General features: G+C 62.2%; 1 protein-coding gene across 5 annotated transcripts; it reads right to left on the bottom strand.

Annotated features, from left to right (window-relative positions):
- On the bottom strand, window positions 1-20,509 carry ATG2A (autophagy related 2A). 5 transcript variants are annotated; one of them, XM_027090891.1, is made up of 41 exons: window positions 20,250-20,509; window positions 18,006-18,168; window positions 17,728-17,880; window positions 17,485-17,587; window positions 16,952-17,087; window positions 16,706-16,804; window positions 16,322-16,418; window positions 16,069-16,233; window positions 15,824-15,964; window positions 15,052-15,289; window positions 14,823-14,967; window positions 14,632-14,724; window positions 14,027-14,185; window positions 13,673-13,916; window positions 13,227-13,323; window positions 12,945-13,101; window positions 12,126-12,268; window positions 11,906-12,045; window positions 11,663-11,820; window positions 11,049-11,199; window positions 10,713-10,912; window positions 10,528-10,608; window positions 10,224-10,330; window positions 10,044-10,136; window positions 8,310-8,380; window positions 8,010-8,086; window positions 7,305-7,469; window positions 7,032-7,158; window positions 6,730-6,944; window positions 5,767-5,975; window positions 5,365-5,500; window positions 3,725-3,925; window positions 3,418-3,519; window positions 3,249-3,333; window positions 3,020-3,155; window positions 2,862-2,934; window positions 2,606-2,688; window positions 2,249-2,370; window positions 1,953-2,107; window positions 774-926; window positions 1-677 (listed from the first exon to the last, which is right to left on the bottom strand). In XM_027090891.1, the coding sequence occupies exons 1-41, from the start codon at window positions 20,418-20,420 to the stop codon at window positions 441-443; spliced, it is 5,781 nt and encodes a 1,926-aa protein (XP_026946692.1). In that variant the 5' UTR covers window positions 20,421-20,509; the 3' UTR covers window positions 1-440. The 5 variants fall into 5 exon arrangements, with proteins under 5 accessions (XP_026946692.1, XP_026946691.1, XP_026946694.1 ...); XM_027090890.1 differs by having other exon boundaries at window positions 7,299-7,469; window positions 20,250-20,508; XM_027090893.1 differs by lacking the exon at window positions 16,069-16,233 and having other exon boundaries at window positions 7,299-7,469; window positions 20,250-20,508.
- Between the last annotated feature and the right edge of the window lie 382 nt (window positions 20,510-20,891).

Below are 20,891 nucleotides of genomic sequence, written 5' to 3' on the forward strand. Positions count from 1 at the left end.
GGGGGGGCTGGCGGTGGGCAGTTTATTCCACGGCATGCAGACACTGACCCACACACTCAAGGAGCTTAAAAATACATTGAACCACGAGGTGTCCATTCCCCTGTCTCCCCCCGAGACACAGAAAAACGCTTGGCTGATCCAAGAGCCTCCACCCTGGAACAAGGCAGCAGTGTGGGCCCGGGGGTGGGGTGGGGTGGGGGCAGCGTCCTTTCTCTCCAGAGGAAAAGCGCAGAGGCAGGGCCGAGGGCCCAGGCAGGGAGGCTCCACTCTCACGGCGATTGGCAGTGGGTGCGCCAATCAGGGTCCTTCCCAGTCCCTCCCCTGAAGGCCTGGCCCGTCCAGCTGTGGGCCCCAGCTCTCGGGAGGCGCGGGAGCAAGTGCCACTGGGCGGGCTGGGCGGGGTGGGCAGGCCGCGCCCTGGGGTCCCGGGCGCCTGGGGCTCAGTCCCGGGCCTCGTCCAAACGCCACTTGAGAGCGTGGTCCTTGTGCGCATCAGGGAGGATCTGGTTGCGCATCCCCCCCAGAAGGCTGGACGTGGCCTCTGTGGCTAGGATGAGGGGCTTCACCACCGTTGGGGGCAGCTGGCGGATCACGCCCCCCACAGCGCCTGTCAGCCCCTTCTGTTCATGGCCCCGAGACGCCACCTCGCAGATGGTCTGAGCTGTGTCCAGGATGCCCTGCGGAGGTTGGAGGTCAGTGCCGGGGTCTCTGCGGGAGGGCCGGGGCTGGGGGGAGGATGGGGAAGGAATGGGAGCAGGGCTGGGCCTCGTTACCTCTCGAACTGTGTCGTAGGCCTTGGCCACGCCCTCCCGAAGGTCGGCCGGCTGCTGGCCCTTCCGCAGCCTTCGCACAGAGCGCTTGTCCTGCAGGGAGCGCGAGATGGGCGCTGCTGGGGACAGGATGTCATACACCGTCTCGGCTGTGGCCTGGGGGAGCACGGCGGGCACCAGATGAGGAGAGGGGGCCTAAGCACCTACGACCGGGTGGGAGCCCACCCCCCCAAACCCTGCGTTCCCCTCATCCATGCTTCACTGTGCTGCTCCTGGGGTCCTGCCAAGCTCCCACCACCCAGGCCAGGGGGCTGCAGGTGGACTGCATGCCTCCTGAGGGGACTCTTCTAATGTCCTCTGGACCCACCCCTCTCCTGTTGACCACCACACCCGGCACCCTGCCCGCCTGTGGGTGCCACAGATGCAGCCCGAGCTCAGCGCACGACCTTCCTCCTCCTGCTCCTTGCCAGCTCCAGGGGCGGCCCTGGCGGAAGCCTGGGTTCCCCTGACCCATCCCCACAGATCACTAAGCCATCACTGAGTGTGACCCTCTGCCCGCTGGTTCCTCTGTTCTCTCGCCCCCGGTGTCACTCCCTCCCCCCCCAACCTCCTCACCTGGCTGTCCTACACCCCAGCTAATGCCTTGGGGGTGGCCCTCAGATGCCTGCTGATCCCTCCAGCCTCCTCTCTAGAGACCCTGCCCCCACCCCCCAGTGCATCTGCAAGCTCACTCCTCACCTCCGAGGACTGGCCACAAACGCCTTCGCCTCCTAGGACTGACCACAAACACCTGCCTGTCGGCCCCCTCTGCTCCAGAACCCAGGGCACTCAACTGCAACTGCTCACAGGATAACCCCTGCCTTCCCATCTGGGCCTGGCGAAGCGTGAGGCCTGACTGAACCAGGGCCAGTCTCTGGGCCTGTTTCTTTGTCGGTAAACAGAGCCAGCCCCCTTCCCTCCCCTTCAGGACACAGCCATGACCAGAGACCCAGTGGGCTCTAAAGCCTGGGGGCACTCACCCTCCCACATGGGAGCCACGGTGGGCCCCAAGCCAGTCAGTCGGCCTCTTTTCTCCGTGACTGTTCCTCGAAAGATACCACATTCCCAGGTGGCCTACCCTCGGTAGAGCTTTGGGGATGGAACTGGGCCCCTGCATGGCCTGGACGCTGGGGGCCCACTCACCTGGATAGCCTGCACCAGCCGGTTGCTGAGTTCTAAGGCGGCTGAAGCTGTGGATGAGCCGAAGGAGGCAGCCCCCCGCTGCAGCCCCCGCATGAGGCGCCCATCCTTCCTGTACTGCTCGATGGGCAGCCACAGCAGGTCCCGGAACCCTTGGACTGGGGGACGGGGTGGTCAGAGATGCCCAAGGCTGCCCCCACCTACCCTGCTGTGGGAACTCTTCCACCTATTCCCAGTAGCGGCTTCTAGGCTGCCCAAGAGTATGGCATTTTCAAGAGCCCCCAAAGTCAGATACTCACAGAGCTGGACAACAGAGTGCATGGGGCCCACGCCCCCCAGCAAGCCAGGCAACTGGTTCTTTCGGATGTCCTGCAGCCACTCGTTGAGAGCATAGCCCAGAACCTTGTCCACACCCAGGAGCCTAGGAAGGGGAGAGAAGAGGAGGGTGGGGTGGGGCAGAGCCACACGCTGAGGGGTCACAGGGCCAGGAGGACCCAAGGCACCCCAACACTCCCCACGGCTCCACCCAGCCCCGTACGGAGGGATTGACTGTGGCCATTTCACAGAGCAAAACTGAGGTCCCAGAGGGGTGATGTCTTGGCCAAGGCCACAGCCAGGAACAGAGAAAGGGCCCTGAGAGAGGCCTGGAGGCTCACCCATGCCGGCAACACAGGCGCTTTAGCTTCAGCTCGGAGCAGTTGAGCTGGGCCAGGCCTATGAGGAGGCCTGCGAAAGTGCCCTGGGGAGGGAGGAGGGGTTGGAGTTTACGTGATGGGACCCAGGGACCCGGCCAGCTCACAGGAGCCACTAGAGGCTGACGGTAGCCGACGGTGCCTGGACACAGCCCTGGCCCCCTGGCCTCCAAAGAGCAGGCCACACCTGGGCAGAATGGGGACCTGACAGCCCGCTTACCACCTGGTCCATGGTGACGTGCTTGCCGTGGTAATCCAGCCAGATGGGCACCTCGGACGTGAAGCGGAACTCCCTGGGTGGGGAGTGGGGAAAGGGGTCCTGTGGTCACTGGCCTGATCCCTGCAGCCTGGCCCGGGGCCCCCAGCCCAAGGCCCTACCTGAAGTAGATGGGCTGCTGCTCAGCAGGGGAGGCGCCGTGTCTACCGCCTGCGGCCTCCTGGGAGCTGGTGGTCTCCACACCCTCGGGTTGCCCTTCCTGGGGGCCGCTGGGCTGGACTGGGGTCTCAGGGTGAGCTGGAGGAGAGGCGGGGGACAGACCAGGGATGGGCCCAGGCATGGCTGTGAGGCAGGAGGCCCGGACCCTCCCCTCCCTGCCCAGCTGCTCACCTTCAGTGGAGGTCTCCGCCGGGACCACAGGGTTGATGCTGGCCGCCAGGCTGGTGAAGAAATCCCTGAGGAAGAGTAGAGCATCCTGCCGGGGGAAGGAGCAGGTCAGCTTCAGAGGCCTGGAGGCAGTGGGCTCATCTCAGGCTCTGCCCCCACGCAGCCCACTCACCTGATCCACGTTGAGCCGCAGGGGCAGCAGTGAGACGCGGAGACAGCACTCGGGCCCACCCAGGTTGGTCACGGGGGCCACGTGCAGCGCTTTGATCTTGAGCTGAAGGCAGAGGGTGAGCTCAGGCCCCCGGCCCCCACTGCTCCCCCAGTTGGTCCTGCACATGCTGTTCCCTCAGCTAAGCCCGCCTGGGCCCCGCCCCCCTCCCAGGCTCACAGACACCCGGGGTCTGTATGTGTACATGCATGTGTGTGCGCGCGAGCATGCGTGTGCCCCGCTCAGGGTGGACCGTGCGGAAGGCCTGTACCATGTTGGAGTGGGTGCGCCGTGGCATCCGCTCACTCGTGTGTAAATACAGGAATTTGTTGATCTGGGAGGAGGCCAGCCGGTCTCGGACCTCGAGCTCCTGCACGATGAACACCTGGCGGGACAGCGGCTGCTCCTCGGGCTCCTCGCCGGGGGCTACGGGGCCTGGCTCTGCCGGGTACACCTCATGCTGGAAGCTTACCTGCGGGGCGGACGGAGGCCTGAGCGGCAGGCAGGGCTGCACAGCGAAGGGGGCTCACCCCAGGCCCCTCCTCTCCCAGCCCAATCTCAGTCCTACAGCGGCTGCCACCTGGACGCCTCCACACAGCTGTGCCACAGGCACTTCAGACGCCCCACGGCCACGATGAACCCTGACTGCCTCCCGAGAATCCACCTGCCCCCGATCTCCCAGCCTTCCCGCCACCCGAGTGGCACCTGTCCCCCTATGACCCTAAGTGCAAACGTTGGTTCGGTCCTCCCGCTGCAATCTCTCTATCACCACAGCTGTCAGTCTTGCTTCCCGAGAACATCTCTCCAGTCCCACCGCACTTCTGTCACCGCCACAGCTGCACCTGGTCTCGGAGCTGCCGTCACCCATCCCCTGCCCGGCCCCCCTGCTCGTCCCCTCCAGCCCCTCTCCACCCACCCAGAGGGATCTTTGTAAAGCGTTTGCCCACCCACCTGGCGCCCTGCAAACTCCTCACTGTGGCCTGGCGAGGCCGTGCTTCCCCCTCCAAAGCCCACTTTCGGCCCTTGCCCTTGACCTGGAGTACACTGGCCTCTCTCCTGCCCCTGACAGGTCAAAGCCTCCCTCACCGGCGGGTTCTCGCCCCAGCCTTGTCTCCCCCTCACCCGGCGCTGGCACTGGCTCCCCGGCCCGTCGGGTGTCCGAGGAGCCCCGCCACCACTCTGAAGCACATCCCCGAGTCCTCTCAGCACAAGCGCCCTTACCAGCTCAGGGAGTGGGTCTGTGTGGGCTCACTCTCAGTAAGCGGCACTTGACCTGCACAATTTCTCAGGTCAGCCCGGCCTGCTCTCTCCCTCACGCACATTCAGTCCAGCAGCCCAGCCCGTGGTTCTTTCCACCGTCCCTCTAGTAAAAACCAAAACCATCCGTGGTCTACAGGGCCTTACGCGGCCTGGTCTGGGTTGGATCTCTGGCCTCGCCTCCTACTGCCCTCCTCCCTCCTCAGCTGCAGTCTCGCTGGCCTCCTTGCTGCTCCCGGGACACGCGAGGGATGCTCCCAGCTTGCGGCCTTCACGCTGTGCCCTCTGCCTGAAAACCTCTCCCTGGCTCACTGTGGCCTCACATCTTTGTGCAAAACGGCACATTTTCACGAGGGCTTTCCGGCCCTCCCCAGCACTCCCTGTGCCCCCTCTGTTTACGTTCCCTGAGTGTTTATCACATCTGAGCGTCTGTATATATATAGTCTTACTGGGCTCCCTCCACTATGATACAAGGGACAGGAAGGCAGGGTTTCTGTCTGCTTTGCTCATCACTACATCCAGCATCTGGAACAGCATGGCAGCAGCTGACCTAGTACAGGAGCAGGGGCCCGCAGGAGTTCCCGTGGAGTGAGCGCTAGCTGAGCAGCAGGGACACGAGGGCCTGTCCTGGTGCCCCACCCCGGCTGGCCTCACCTTGCTGAGCTGGATCTCCATGAGGACGTGGTGCTGCCTGCCACTGCCCCCCTGCGCACGCCAGGAGTTCTGGGGCCGGTTGGGGCCGGAGCAGCGAGAAGGGGAGCTCCTGGGGCCTGTGAGGCCTGCTCTTGCCCTGGGAAGAGGAACAAGGGACACGCTGACTCAGGGGAAGCCCCTTTCCTCATTCCCTCCCATCCCAACAGGACTTTCAGCCTGGGGCAAGAGACCCTCTCCTGGGAGGTAGGCGGGGCAAGGGAAGAGGAAGAGTTAATAAGGCCAGAAGGTGAGGATCTGGCTCAAGGTTACCAGCTGCTGAGGGTCAGAACTGGACCCCAGCCCGGGCCTCATCTCCTGGGGGCCCCACTGCCACAGCTGCCACCTGCGCCCTCTCCTTCTCACCTGTGTCCGGGATGGGGGCCAAAGTCTCGGCCCCCATAGAGGTGCCAGACGAGGGAGACCTCACGCAGCACCACACGACTGCTGGGCACTGGGAAGTGGGCAGGTGCCCGCAGCAGGTCTGTGCTGCCCAGCGGCTGTGAGAAGTGCCCGTCCTGCACTATGATGGGGTCTGGATGCAGCTGTGTCACCACAGGCTCCCCATCTTGGGGCTGCAGGAAGGAGGCCAAGTGAACATATAGGCCACAGAAGCTTTCCCCAGTCCAGGCCACCTGTTTATCCCTCATCCTCGCATCTCTCTCCCTTTTTTCACAAAAGATGATTCTCACGGGCAATTATCCTGAGGAGCCTGAGTGCCCCTTGCTCCTGTCGGCCCTGTCAGGTCTGGCTTGCGTGTGACAGTGAGTCTGGACGTCATTCCCACTGGCACTTGGGGGCCAGGAGGCCAGCACCGTTGCAGCCAGGTGGTTCTCCTCATTCTCCCGCTACCTGCCCTGCTCCTATCCCTCCCTACTCTTATTTATTTATTTATTTATTTTGCGGTACGCGGGCCTCTCACTGCTGTGGCCTCTCCCGTTGCGGAGCACAGGCTCCGGACGCGCAGGCCCAGCAGCCATGGCTCACGGGCCCAGCCGCTCCGCGGCATGTGGTATCCTCCCGGACCGGGGCATGAACCCGTGTCCCCTGCATCGGCAGGTGGACTCTCAACCACTGCGCCACCAGGGGAGCCCCCTCCCTACTCTTGAATGTCCCAGTCCCTCTGCCCAGGACTCCATGCCTTGTCACTTCCTCTGGAAATCCGTCAACTCCTTCAAAGCCCAGAGTGAGGGCTGCCTCCCCAGGGACCCAACCCCACTTCCCCACTGATACTGACCACCTCCTGCCTCTCTCACAGTGGGAGCTCTAGAAGGGCCTAGAACTGAGCCACCCTCTTCCAGGCCCCTGCCCAGCCTGCCCACCACACACCAATATGCCCAGGCCAGGAGCGTCAAGGATGCAAAACTCATCGCTGTCCAGAGTGTCTCCATCCCCCTCCTCTTCCTTCTCCTCTTCTTTGGCCTCTGAGTGGGACCCCAAGCTGCCAGTGGGGGCCCCAACCAGGGGCGAGGGGGGCTGGGCCCCACTCCGTTCACCTGGGAATAGGTAGACTGACACTGGAGAGGCCTGAAAGAAGGGGCTCCCTGTGGGGGAGAAAGAGGCTGGCTTAGGGCGATGCCTGATGTGGGTGTCTGATTGTGTCTGCTGGCCGCAAAGCAGCCTGAGCCCACCTGAAGCCTGGGCCAGCTCCCGCAGGCTGCGCTCCGTGTCCAGGAGGGCGTCGGTCAGGTCCCGCTGGTTGATGAGGGCTGTCTCCACTGGGGGGCATGAGGGCAGGGAGGCAGGGCTCTCCGAGAGCTGCGCCAGGCAGGGGAGGACTGGTGAATGCGTGTCAGGAGGGAGGGGGGCCCCAGGGCTCCCCCATCACCAGGTCCCTGGCGGCCATGGCGGGGAGGGGGCTGGGCAGGGCTCTGGTGGCCTGTACGGCCAGGCCTCACCTGTACCTTCTGGCCAGCGATCTCCGTGGGGCTGGGGGGCCGGGGAGGGGGGTGCAGGTCGCCCTCACTCATCACATACTGGAGCAGGTTGACCAGCAGGGCGCAGGAGTCAGCACAGCTATGCACGTGCATCACATTGTTGGAGCAGCGCAGCTCGAAGAGTGGCTGGCTCTGCGGGGTTGGGGGCGGGTATCAGCCTGGGTTCTAGCCCCACCAGACTTAGACAGGACTGGGCCAGGTCTCCCCTGGGGCGGTCAGCCTGGGGCGGTCAGCCAACTACCCTTTGAACACATGGGCAAACTGAGCCTAGAGAGTAAAAGGGGCTTCGCCCAGGGCCGCCTGAGGAAGCAAGAGTGCACTCCCGCGTGAGGGACTCTGAGCGCCGTCTCCAGTGAGGCGGGGCCTGGGATCTCCCTTTTACAGATAAGGACACTGGAGACCCAGAAAGGCTGACTCCTGAGGCCCTGCTTTTTCGTGGCTACAGCTGCCCTCTGCTGGCAGGGTTCATAGGGAGGGATGTCCACCAAAGGTCTGGCCCTTCCCAGGAGGGCCAATAACCACAGGGAAGGACTGTCAGTGACTGGGACCTGAGCCCGGGCCCAGGGAGCAGAAACAAAGAGACGGTGCGTGGGGAAAAGTGATCCCCCGAAGGCCCCCTTGCCCCGGTCCCTGCTCTGGCTCTGGGGGACCCTGGGCGACAGCCACACTCACCAGTTTGTCCTCAGTGCTCCCCTTCCAGGTTTTGATCACGAGCTCCAGAAGGTCGACGTCCAAGACACAGACATAATCTGAGGCAGAGGCAGGAGAGGCTCCCGTTGCCTCCTCCTACCCAGGCCCCGGCCCCGCTGCGAGAATCTAGGGTTTGTCTGGGTGCAGCCCTTGTGTGCGTGCACGTGTGCGTGGGCGCTGAGGACCTGGCCAGCAGCTGGGTGAGGACAGCGGGCTGCTCTGGGTATGGCCGGGGGCCACAGCCCCTCAGACGGGAGGGAGCCCAGTCCAGGCCCTGCCCACCTCGCCGCAGATCCAGGGTCTCCATGTCACACTTGTCGGACAGGTACAAGGCGGAGTCGTCGAGGATGAACCTGGGGGGGAACGGGGCTGAGAAGGGCCGGGAGCCACTGCAGGCGGCAGCTCCGAAGGAGCTGGCAGGGGTGGGGCTCGCTCATAGAGACGGGCAGCGGGGGCACCAACAGGGGGTCCCAAGCCCACAAGAGAAGACTAGTGCTGGGTCTTCTCTGGCCTCGGTGTTCTTGTCTGTACAGTGGGGAGACTGGGCCTGGAGTCTTGTACCACAGGCCCAGACAACAGGCACTCGAGGCAACCGGGCAGCATTTCTCTTTCTCCAAAAACTTCCAGCTTCTCCACCTCACCTGGGCCTCATAGCAGCCCTGGGAGGGAAATGTCCTGTTTTCCCCCTACAGCCTGCATTGTTCTTTTAAAATAAGTCCTTATTTTAATGGCAACCTAACATAAGCTCCTTTCAAATATTTAAAAAATATAGTTAATCCCGAATTCTGACAAAAGCACCTTATACGGTCAGCCCTCCATATCTGCAGGTTCTGCTTCTGAGGATTCAACCAACCGCGGATCAAAATATTTTTTTAAAAATCCAGAAAGTTCCCAAAAGCAAAACTTGAATTTGTCATGCGCTGGTAACTACTTACATAGCAATACATTGTGTTGGGTATTATTAAGCGATCTAGAGACGATTTGAAGTACATGGGAGGGACTTCCCTGCTGGCGCAGTGGTTAAGAATCCGCCTGCCAATGCAGTGAACACGGGTCCAGGAAGATCCCACATGCTGAGGAGCAACTAAGCCTGTGTACCACAACTACTGAGCCTACACTCTAGAGCCCGTGAGCCACAGCTACTGAGCCCACGTGCCACAACTACTGAAGCCCGTGCGCCTAGAGCCCGTGCTCCGCAACAAGAGAAGCCACTGCAATGAGAAGGGCACCACAAAGAGTAGCCCCCTGCTCGCCACAACCAGAGAAAGCCCGCGTACAGCAACGAAGACCCAACGCAGCCAAAAATAAATAAATTAAATAAATTAATTAAAAATATATACATATGGGAGGATGTGCATGGGTTATATGCAAATATTGACCCCTTTTATATGTGACTTGAGCGCCCCTGATTTTGGTATCCACGAGGGGTCCTGGAACCAATCCCCTGTGGGATACCAAGGGACAGCTATACATCTCCACCCTGTCTTTTCTATGAAGCCACACGGAGATGCATACAAACACACTCCCAAAAATCTTAAAAAAGAAAAGAAACAAAAATATAGTTTTATATCTATATATAAATATTGTACTATGGCATTTCCCCATATTTGTCAATGTTATTCTTAAATTTGACTTTAATGGTTGAGTGGGCCATGTTTACTGACTGAGGTCATAATTTGGGGGCATTTAAGTTGTTTACAAGTTTCGACTATTTTGAATTATACTACAGAGGCCTTATATTCTACCTTTCTTATCCTTCTAGCCTAAGGACAACCACCAGAAGTGAGGTGATCAGGTCAGAGAGCTCAAACACCTTTAAGGCTCTGATTTGAAGGTCTGACTGACTCTGGGAAGGTGAAACCCAATCTTGTTCCCCAGGGACGGATCACCTAAATGTCCAGAAAGGCTCAGACTGACCTGAGGATATACAGCAGGTACACAGGACCCTGGGGGAGTGGCAGCTGCAGCCAACTTGGGGTGGGATGGATGGGGAGCTCGGGTGGGGGAGCCGCATACCTGAGCAGGAAGGTAGAGGTGTCCATGACGATGTTGCTGGAGAGGGTGAAGGTCTCAGCAGTGACAAGGACACGTACAGGGAGGTAGAGGGGCCTGGAGGGGTGGGCCACATTTGGGTTGGGGCAGGCTCCTTACACAGGGGCCCCAGCCCCTGGCCCCCAGCCCCCTGAGCCGGGGTACCTGTAGTCCACGGCACAGGAGAACAGGTGTACATGTAGGATGGTAATGACCGTTGGAGGCAGGTAGCCCAGCACTGGGTCATCCAGGACATCTAAGAACTCCAACAGCTTTGGGGGCCAGAGTGAAAGGGACAGGGGAGGAGGGGGCCTCTTTCTTCCTCAAGCCCCCCAACCCCAGCACAGCTCTCCAGTTGCTGCCCATCAGCTGTCTGTCACACCCTTGCCCAGGGGCTCCACCCAGAAGTCGGCTCCAGTCCAAGGTCAGCTCTGGCCCAGCCCACGCCCCCCACGCGACCCTCCCTCACCTGGGAGTGCCAGCTCTGCTCTGGCAGGGCCATGTGGTGGCGCAGGGTGGCTCTGTGCAGCCGCAGTGTCACCAGGAACTCCTGGGGGCAGGGCACAGTCAGCATGGCGGCAGCCCAGCGTTCCAGGCACCAGGGAGGCAATGGCCCTGGCCAAACAGGCGGGCCAGAAGCAGGCGTGGCTGTACCTTGACGTTCCTGTGAGGGTCCAGTTGGATGCGCACCGCGGTGGACAGCATGTGGGGGCCCCGGCCCTGGCCTTTGCGGCCCACGCCTCCTTGCTCAGTCATCCCTTCCTCCGACGGGTAGATGGTTCGGGCCAGCTGGGCCGGAGGAGCAAAGGTGGGCAGCTCCAGGCGACTGGGCAGCAGGTAGTCATCCACAGCCGCTGAGGAGGCATCTGGTGAGCCCCCTGCCAAGCTGGCTGGTCACCCACTCCATCCAGGGCACATGTTCCTCCCGAAGGAGCACCCCTCCCCATGTACCCTAGAGACCCCACGGCGACTGGCCGCCAGCCCTCACACCTCGGTGGTACAGTGTCGCCTTTTCAGCTTCCAGGCAGAAGTAGCCGAGTCCCGGCTGGCCTCGGTACTGGCAGACGCTGAAGATGGTGCCTTGCTCCACGTCCAGCACCAGCTCCCCGTGCGTGGCCTCCAGCCGCTTCCCGCACTCGTCCTGCAGGCAACGTGTGGCTCAGCCTCACCAGCTACACTCAGCAGCCCCCACACCCTCAGGGCGGAGGGCGCCTCTTGGAGCCCGGGCCTGACTAGCGTCGGCTTCAGCCCCTACCCAGAGCGCGGGAGGTCCGGAGCAGCACCTTCTCTTTTGCCAGAGGGGAAGGGTCATCCCTGCCCTGTCTATCTCCGAGCATCAGATGGTGTCCATTCGGGCCCCTGGCATAGTACCGTACGTACAGCAGGTGCTAGTAAGTGGCTGACGGGGCGTGATGGGATGGGTTGGGGGGCATGGGTGGGTCAGTGGGTGGCGGGTGGGTGCTACTGGCTGGACAGGCCGCACTCGGCCCCCGGTGGGGCCTCTGTCTCCCACATTCCCCACTTGGAGCTGCTCACACCGGCCTTGTTCTCCTGCCAGTGGGGGCTCTGGAGTCAGGGGCTCACCTCCCCTGGGCTGTGCTTACCTTGGTCTCACAGTGGGCCGTGATCCGACCCTTTAGCACCGTCACCAGTGTAGAGAAGGTACTCTGGGAGTGAGGGCTCTGGGACTCAGGGGCAAGGCGCTGGGGGGTGCCTGATGCCCCCGCTGAGAAGTGGGTGTCCTCGTCGTCCGAGTCCGAGTCTGGGGGGAGATCAAGGAGCCAAGTGGGAAGGAGACCTGGGAGGGCGGCCCCGGCCCCAGGGCCCCACCAGGGCGCCCCTCCTACCCAGCTTGAAGGCAGACTTGCACATCTTGAAGCTGTCGTGCCAGAAGCCCGAGGCATCTGGGAAGCCAGAGGGGCGAGTGGCAGGCGCGGGGGTGGGAAGCAGGTCTGCGGGCTCCCACATGAGCAGGTCGTTGTTGATCCTGAAAGGGCAGTTGGACCACGGCGGTGAGGGAGGCCCGGCCCAGCCCCTTGCCACCCCCTGCCCTGCCCACGTCGCCACCTGTTGTAGAGGCTCTCGTAGACCTCCTTGCTGGGCAGGAAGACGTGCGCGCCGGGCAGGACCACTTCCACGCTGCAGCGGGACAGCGCCAGGGCCCGGCTCTGAAAGGTCCTCATTTCCTCAGGGTCTCCAGGAATCACCATCTAGGTGTGGGAGCAGGGAAGGGGATGCGAGAGATGTCAGGGCCTGCTGCCGGCCTTAGAATCTGACCCAGGTCTGCTTCCTGAACTCCTATCATTCATTCATTCATCCACATGAGCCCTTCTCTGTTGGGATGTATGACAGCCATCTTGTCTGAGGCGCTGACTGCATGCAAACCCTGCTCCAAGGGCCTCGTTCAGGTTAACCCCTTCATCCTCACGACAGGCCCATGAGACAGGTCATTATACCCACTTTCCAGATGAGGAAACTCATCTGTAGGTAACTCTCCAAGAGGTTAGACAACTTCCCCAGATGACACAGCCACTGAGTGGCAGAGGCTGGATTCGAACCCAGCTCGTTTGGCCCAGAGGCCAGGCCCCTAACTACCTCTCACTCAACCCTCATCACCTTCAGAGAAGAGGATCCTGAGGCCCAAATGTACCCTGCTGATAAATGGCTGATGGGACAGGTCATGATCTTCCCCATCGAGGGCCCGTGTCCCCCAGGCGCTGCCCTCACTCTTGGGCCCCCTGAGACTCCCCACTGACCAGAGACAATGGAAGAAGTGAAATTCTCACTGGTGCTGGTTCACATTTTCTGGTGCCCCATGTGGTCTTGTCCCCCTGACCCAGAGCCACCAAGTGGCTCCCGTGAGACCCAGAAGGCCTTGGACCTCACCTCTTCCGTCTCGTACATGGTCCTTTTGGAGGAGAAGGGGGAGGGCTCAGGCTCCCGAAGCTCGCACAGATTCTCGGCTGACAACTCCAGCTCCTCTCCCTTCTCCGGGGTCACTTCCCACTGTGCGCCGAGCTGGGGGTTCAGGGTCACCACTACCCTGCCAGGGCACAGGCCTGTCACTGGCCTGCAGGGCCCCCCAGCCCCTGGTCCCAAGTGGCCTCCCACTGCCCTCAGTAGCAAAGCCCTCCCCTCCTGTCTGCTCCTCCCAGAGCCCCAACTTACTGGGGCAGGAAGTACTTGTGCCCAGGGCTCTTGGGATCCAGGGCTTTGGAGACCCGCAGGCAGGGGACAGGTGGCTTCTCTCCGTCTTCGTAGGTGACTGGACAGGATGGGGAGGGACGGGGGGTTGTCACTGCCACCTTTCCCCATTTCTTCCTCAAGGCCAGGTGGGTCAGTGGGAGCACCCCCATGACAGCTGTGTTTTATTGTGTACAGACCCGTGCCCTCCCTCGCGCCCACAGTCTGCAGCGGCCCAGGGATAAGCGGCCCACTCTGCCCGCTGCCCAGAGGAGCCCTGGGATACCCAATGCTGGTGCCTCACGAAGCAGATGAGGTCTGGACCAGGGTCTGCCCCCATCGTGACCCAGCCCCTTCCGTGGCCCCAAGCCCACCTCTCCTAGAGGCCTGAGCCCCCTGCCCAAGGGGTTGTCTCCTGGGGGGGCTCTTACCATGGAGGTCGGAGCAGGTGAGTTCCAGGCGGGTGGGGGCTGGGGGGCCAGGCCCACTGCTCAGCTCTGACCGGAACTGGGGCTCAGTCAGCTCCAGGCGCAGCTGCTCGGCCCGCACGGCCCCGCCCACCCAGGGGTCCCGCTCAGGCCGCAGGTCAGCAATGGGGAAGCGCAGCTGCAGTGTGGCCCGGGGTGCCGAGAGCCGCACCACTGCATGCTGCTCAGCTGCTGGCGGGGGCTCTGTCTGTGGGAGGGGGGGAGTCAGAGCTGCTGCTAGCCCCCCCGTCCCCACCCAACTGTGGCCGAGAGCCAGAGGGCCCACGGCCTGCTCTCCACCCTGGCTGCGCCTCTTACCAGCAGGCCAGCCGGCTGCTCGGGAGGGGGTGTGGTGGCCTGGTACAGCAGGGCAGCGAGCCGGTCCAGGGCCCCCAGCTCCACATCTGCCTGGAAGTCGGCCAGGTCCAGGGCCAGTTCTGAGTGACAATGGCAGGCAGTTGGGCGCCGGGGCCGGCTCTGAGGGTGAGGGTGCTCAGGTCAGCGAGGGCTGTGGGGTGGGTGAGGGCAGGATGGGCAGGGCTCCCCTTGAGCAAAAACAGAAAGGACACAGAGCCCCCCAAAGCTGTAAGGAGAAGAGCTTGGGTGAGGAACCCAGGGGACCTTCACCGCCTGCTCGGGGCAGACAACCATGCCCGTTTAACGAGAACCACCCAATACTTACCACCTCCAGCCCTGGAGGCTGGCAGGGGTTTGCCAAGATGAACCAGGAGAGGGGCTAAGAGAATGGCATGTATATGGCCTGGAAGTACTCGAGGGCTCCGGGATGGGGAGGTGTGCTCTGGTTTGAGCACAGGTAAGGCGGGTGGAGGGTGGGAGCAGGGAGGCACCAGGGGAGGCCGGTGGGGGGCAATACACCGTGGGAAACAGCCAAGGGCCCCTGGGCCTGGAGCAGGGCGGGTTACCTTGGGCAGCCGGCGCAGGGTCTGCGTGTGGTGCAGGTGAGCACAAGGCTGAGCTGAGGCCTGGGACCGCAGGCTGCTGGGGAAGCTCAGGACCTGGGACGGGACAGGGAAGACGACAGGGTCAGGCCGAGCCCCCAAGCCCACCCTCACCTCTAGGCCCTGCCGTGCACACACTGGCTCTCAGCCCTCACCTCTGTGTACTCGGGCTCCGGAGTGCCCCTGGGCCACAGACACTCCAGCACCTCGAGCTGCCCGAAGTGCACTTCCGTGCTGGTAACTCGCCGGCCCCTGCTTGTCCTTAGCTCCCAGGAAAGCTGCACAGCGGCACCCGTTAGCCTACGGGAAGAAGCTGGGCATCAGAAGGTGGGCTTCAGGGGCTCAGGGAGTCCCCTCTAGTTCAGGCCCGCCTCGGGCTTGTACCGGACGTGGCTACAGGGACAGGCCCTCTGGAAGCGCGGTCGGAGATGGCAGAAGTCATGGGAGCCGAAGGACCCATCCTTGGTGGCATCGAACTCCGCAAAAAAGTGGGTGGTGAGGTCAGGTGGTCCGGAAGACGGGGCAGATGTCTGAAGCAAGGTCAGGGTCACACCCCCCAAGGTCATCTTCAGCAGCGAGTCGGGGCGCAGGGTGTTCGAGGCGGGTGCAGGGGCTGTCTTGCCTGAGAGGACAAAGGCTTCACCAGAGGCTCCCCAGAGCTCATAGGCATCCCAGGTAAAGTGACAGTCAGACAGTGGCCTAGGGGCCAGGAGAAGCCCTGGCCTAGCTGGATCGTGACTCTGGCCAGGGGCTTGGCCAGGCAGGGGTGACGTGAAGCCTTATTATGCCAGACACTGAGTCCAAGCTCAACTCAACCCGCTCAAGGAAGCTGGAAGAACTGGAGGTGATGAAGCACTTACTACCTGACACGTGCGATCTCTCAATAAACATCAGCTCAAACGTGCAGCCTGGCAGGGTCAGATCTCATCCCTTTTTTATGGAAGGGGAAACTGAGTTTAAGTGCTCGGCCCAAGGTCTCTAACTCCAAAACCCAGGTTCTGTCCATCGCACCGCCACCTCCCCTGAGCGTTTCCCACGGAACCAAGTCACCAACGGTGGACCTCCAGGCAGCGCTGCAGGCCTCCCACATGCACGTAGCAAAGATGACACCGGCACCAAGCCTTCTTCCAGCTCTTCCTGCCCCTGGAGAACTCACCGGTTGGGGGGCCCTGAGCAGAGAGCCGGCGGGAGGCCATGTTGCTGTGCACAGAGGCGCCCAGGTCTACATCGGAGAGGGAGAGCTCAGACAGGGCCGAGGCCACGCTGCTTGTGAGGCCCGCCATGGAGAAGAAGAGGTCTGTGGGCCAGGGGAAGGGGGTCAGAGGCAGCCGGGCTCGGCCCCCCGACTCCTGCGCCCACAGTAGACACCCCGCCCATTGCTGGCTCTGGCTCCACACCCACCAGTGCTCTCCAAGTTGACAAGGGGGTTCGAAAGGGGGTCTGAGCTGAGGGGTTCAGCTACGGTCCCCGCCTGCAGCTGCTGATTCAGATCCTGTTCAATCAGCCACAGATCGTCAGCACCTAGTGGGCGGCTCTTGTTCAGCTTGTCGACCAGGCCCTCGGGGTCTATGGGGGAGGACAACTCCTTGTGTCAGTCCAGTCTGGCCGGTGCCTTCCCAGCCACCCCACTCCCTGGACCGCCCAGAGGTCTCACCTGCAAGGCTCAGTGCGCCAAGCAGTTCCTGAAGCTGCTGGAGCTGCCGTGGGGTCAGGAGCAGGTGCAGGGAGCCCAGCTGCCCACACACCTCCAGCTGGGGGTGGAGGAAGCAACCATGGAGCCTACACCAGCCACTGCCGCCACCCACATGCCCTCACCCTGAGGAGGTAGGACGCCGGTCGCCAGGCTAAGCTCTGCCACCAACTAGCTGTGTGACCCTGGCTCCAACTTGACCACTCTGAGCCTCAGTTTCTCCACTTGCCTAGAAGGCAGTAATTTCCCCCACTCAACGACCCCGCTCTGTCCCAGGGAACATCAGCATTGCTGAGGAGGATTCTGAGATGGGCATAATCCCTCCTCCCCAGGGGCCTGGAGACCCACCTTGGGGCCTGGGAAGGCCTCATTTTGCTTCAATTTCACCGTCAGCTCCAGGCACCCTGAGCAGCTGCCAATCTGCAAGGGAGGCTCTGGGGGTCCTTCCTGGGAGACAAGAAGACATGGGAGGGGAGGGGTTGAAAAGATGCAGCCAAAGACGGTCAGAAGGGATGGAGAGGGAAAGATGGGTCAAGGGCCAGAGAGGACAGGGATTAGAAGGAGAAAGAGACGGTTGGACCAGAGTCGGCCCACCTGTGGGCAGAGCTCCTCGAAGTGCAGGCGGACCCCCGCCAGCTGCAGCAGCTTGTGGAGGAAGGCAGGGGGCTGGTGCACGTCCACGGGCGGTGCCTGGCTTGGGTCTCGCACGGCCTCGTCGCAGTACTCTAGTCTGGGGAGTGTAGGATCAGCTCCTGCCCAGGCTGCCCTCTCCCCACACAGCATTCTGTTCTAGGAGTCTGGGGTTAGTGAAGTCTGGCCTGCGGAGCCGTCCCATCATAGCCAGGCCATCCTGGACCTCCATGGCCATTGCTCCCCAGACCCTCAGCGTGTCACCTGACCCCGGGGGCCCAGCTACCCTAGGTCTCTACCACTTGGCCCCGGGACACCACTCCAGGCTCACAAAACAGTTCGCCGCTCGCTGCCCTGGCCACAGCCCAGGCCCACCCAGACTTGCCCTGACACTTCCCAGGAGCCCAGGCTGGGGGTGCAGGTGGGGCCAGGGCCACTCAGCAGCCCCTCGCTCCCCCTCTCCCTCACGCCAGCGCCCCCGCTCAGCCCGCCCCTACCTTTGCACGTGGGCTTCCACGGCCACGCCACGCTCCCCAGCACCGGGCGGGTGCTCTACCCTCACGACAGTGTCCAGGAAGGTCACCTTGATCCTTCGCAGTACTGAGAGGTGGGGAGGGGTCTCGGGTCAGGCAGGCAGCAAGGGCCAGACAGAGCTTCCCTGTCAGGCGGCAGGGTGCTGTCTGAGGCCTTTGCCCTGCGGGCCACGGAGGGGCGACAGTGGCCGGGCGGGGCCTGCTCACCAGTCTCAATCGTCTGGGCAAACATCTCCAGTCCTTCCAGGGGCTGTGGTGGTTCAGAGGGCTCGGGCAGCCCATCCCGCAGGCACTCCTGGGCCAGCTGCATGCTCGTGGTCATGCACGAGGCCCAGCTCTGTGAGTCGGCAGCCCCCGGCCCTGCAGGTAGGAAGAGGGTCTCAGGGCCGGCAGGCCCAGTCGGCTCCTGGGTGTCCAGGCCCACTCGCACCGCCTTCTCCCGCACCCCCACCCCTACCCCCGCCCCAGCTTTGCTCTGTCCTCACCCGGGCCCTGGCGGGGCTGTAAGGTGAGCTGGAGGCCTGACACGTGCACAGTGCAGTGGTCGGTGAGCAGCGCGGCCCAGGGCACGGCCACCTCAATAGAGCCCACGAAGCCTTCCACCAGCTCCAGTGGCGACTCCATGGACTCCAGCACCTCATTCACAGACTGGGAGCAGGCAGGAGACAAAGCCAGCTCAGGGAAGCCCCAAACCCAGCCGTCTCGCTGGCTGCTGCACTCCTTGCCCGGCTGTTCCACCTCGGAGAGCACCCTCACTCCCCCTGTCCATCCACATGCTACCTACAAGATCCTACCTTTGCTCAACTGATCCCTACTCTTGGCTCAACTGATCCCTACTCTTGGCCCGCCCTACTACCATACAGTCCAACGTGCCCAGCCTTTCAAACCAGAGGAGGGCAGAGCTGAAGGACAAAGAGGAGGGAGCCAGGCAGAGGGGATGGAAGGCAGGGTTTCAGGCATGGGCACAGCACATGCAAAGGCCTGGCAGAGAGAGCAGCAGCCCACATTTACCTGGGCGAGCGTGGATTAAGGGGAGTGTCCAGGAGAGGCAGGCAGGGGGCTGACCTGAGCTGGAGGGGGCCCCCCAACTCCAAACACTTGGGGTAGCTGTACTCTCTCCGAGGCACAAGGCTAGAGCCCCTGGTGACAAATAGGGGAGCAGCCCCCCCACCAGTCTGGAAGCTCCCTGAGGGCAGGAGCCCACCTGCCTTCTCTGTGTGACTCCAGGTGCTCTGTGTGGTGCCACCCAGAGAGGGCCTCAGTGAACACCTGTTGGATCCGTGAATGAAATACGCGGCAGAGCTAGAGGGCCCACAGACATCGCGTGCAAATTCCTCACCTACAGATCCACAGATGGGGAAACCTGAGGCCTAAAGAGAAGGGACTAGCCTAGTCACCCAGTGTACTATGGGAACTGAGACTGAGACCCAGGCACTTGGCTTCTTTGGGGGTCTGCAAGGGAGAGGCTGCAGGCATGGCAGCCTGGAGAAGGGCGGGCATATTGGGAAAGCACTTGCATTCCACCAGGGCCCACCTCCTCCCTGGAGGCTGGGCAGGAAAGCAGCCTAGCTAGGAGCCAATTCAAATCCCCAACCAGAGGGCAGGGCGGGTGGAAGTATAGAAAGGCAGCCTAGAGGTCTGGGCCAGCCTAAGAGGCTGAAGTCAGAGGTCAGAAAAGGTCTCCCGCACTGGGATTCACAGGCAAGAGGTGCCACAAGTCTGGGCTCAGGGGTCTCCGCCTGCCCCACGTTTGCTCAGGAAGACCTGGTCTACCCTAAAGCCCAGTTTCTCCTGCCCAGACTGTATTGAGGCCAGGCACCCTGTCTGCTCCCCCAGAAAACTGCGAAGCCCCTGTCCCCATGCCCACCCCTGTTGCTCTGGACTGGAGGGTTGACCCAGTGCCAGCCCTGGTCTGGCGCCCCTAACTGGTGGCTCCTTTGCAATTTCCCAGGTCAGCTGAACCGTGAGACACAGCTCCTCACTGCCCCCAGCCGCAGGCCTCTGACCCAGAGCTTATTCCTCTCTGCTTCCCCAGCATCTCTCTCCTCTCTGCCTAAGGCCAGATCTCTCCACCTTTCCTCAAGGGCTTTCCTCTAGGTGGGGATGCTGATGCCCAAGCTCCTCCCCAAACACCCATTCAGTCCATCCCACTCTCCTAAAAGCAGGAAGTAGGCAGCGGTGGCAGTCACACAACGTGTTGATCAACAGGGGTGCTGACGCGGTTGTTGACATCCATATCCGGAGACGAACGCCACCCACCGAGCCAGGGTCGTGGGGTCAGGAGGTCAGGGCACCTTTCCCACAGGTGCCCAGAGCAGGGCCCTGGACCCCTGCCAGACTTCCCTAACCAGCTGTGTGCCCCAACTGTCACTTCCCTGGCCTGGTCCCACCAGAGCCCCCTAGTTTCCGAGGTTCCTCCTCACCCTCTCCTTAGCCCCTTGGCACCACGCTGAGCTCAGGCCCCCAATTTGATACACTAATTCTGGCATTCTCCAGACAAGTGACATCCTGCTCCCCAGCTTCAGTTTCTCCTCCTGTGAAGTAGAGGCAGGGGCCCCTTCTGTCCAGCTTCTGGCTCTGGAGGCGATCAGCTGACCCCTGGAAAGGGCCAGACGCCCAAGGCCTCTCCACTCCGGTGCCTGGTCCCCTAGTCCGACCCTTTCGCAGGGAGACTCAGGATGCTGCGCCCCCCAGTCCGACCCTTCCAGGGCTCGGGCCTGGATCCTCACCCAGATCTCCAGGTGTATATCCCGCAGGACAACGCTGCCCTTGTACAGATCGAGGCTGAGCTGGTCCAGGCTGAGGTGCTCCTGGAAGAAGTGACCCAAGTAGTGGTGCAGCAAGTAGCGGCAGACCCGCTCTTTCACACAGTTCGACCACGGCCATAGCCATCGTGACATCTCGGAGACTGCCGGGCCCGGGCCGCCTCCACTCGCCGGCCGCCGGCGTTCCCCGTCCGGTTGCGCTGTTCACTAGAGCCCCCGGCTCACCCCGCCGCTTCTCTTAGCGCCAGGCCGCACCCCCGGACGCTTGACCACGCCCCCACGCTCACTGCCATTGGTCACTGCAAAGGGCAAGGCCTACTGATTGGCCGCGGGGGCGGAGCCTTCAGGCGCGAAAAAGGGACTGGGCTCTCGGCAAGATATAGGGCTCCCAATATTAATTTACGCTTGCGTATAAATTCTGTGTGGGAGCACCTTTAACCTCTCTCCTACGGGCTCCGGGAAGGCTGTTGCTTGAGGTACCAGCCCCTCTAAGGAATGCGCATGTGCTGACTCGTCCGACTAGTACTTGAGGTAGTTGGCGAGGATTTAAAGGGACAGTGTCCCATTAAACTTCGTAAAAAGCTTTTCAGAGGCATATTTAGTGTG

Source organism: Aethalodelphis obliquidens, unplaced genomic scaffold (genome assembly GCF_003676395.1).
Source record: "Aethalodelphis obliquidens isolate GAN/ISIS:26980383/991018 unplaced genomic scaffold, ASM367639v1 scaffold69, whole genome shotgun sequence".
NCBI lineage: Eukaryota > Metazoa > Chordata > Mammalia > Artiodactyla > Delphinidae > Aethalodelphis > Aethalodelphis obliquidens.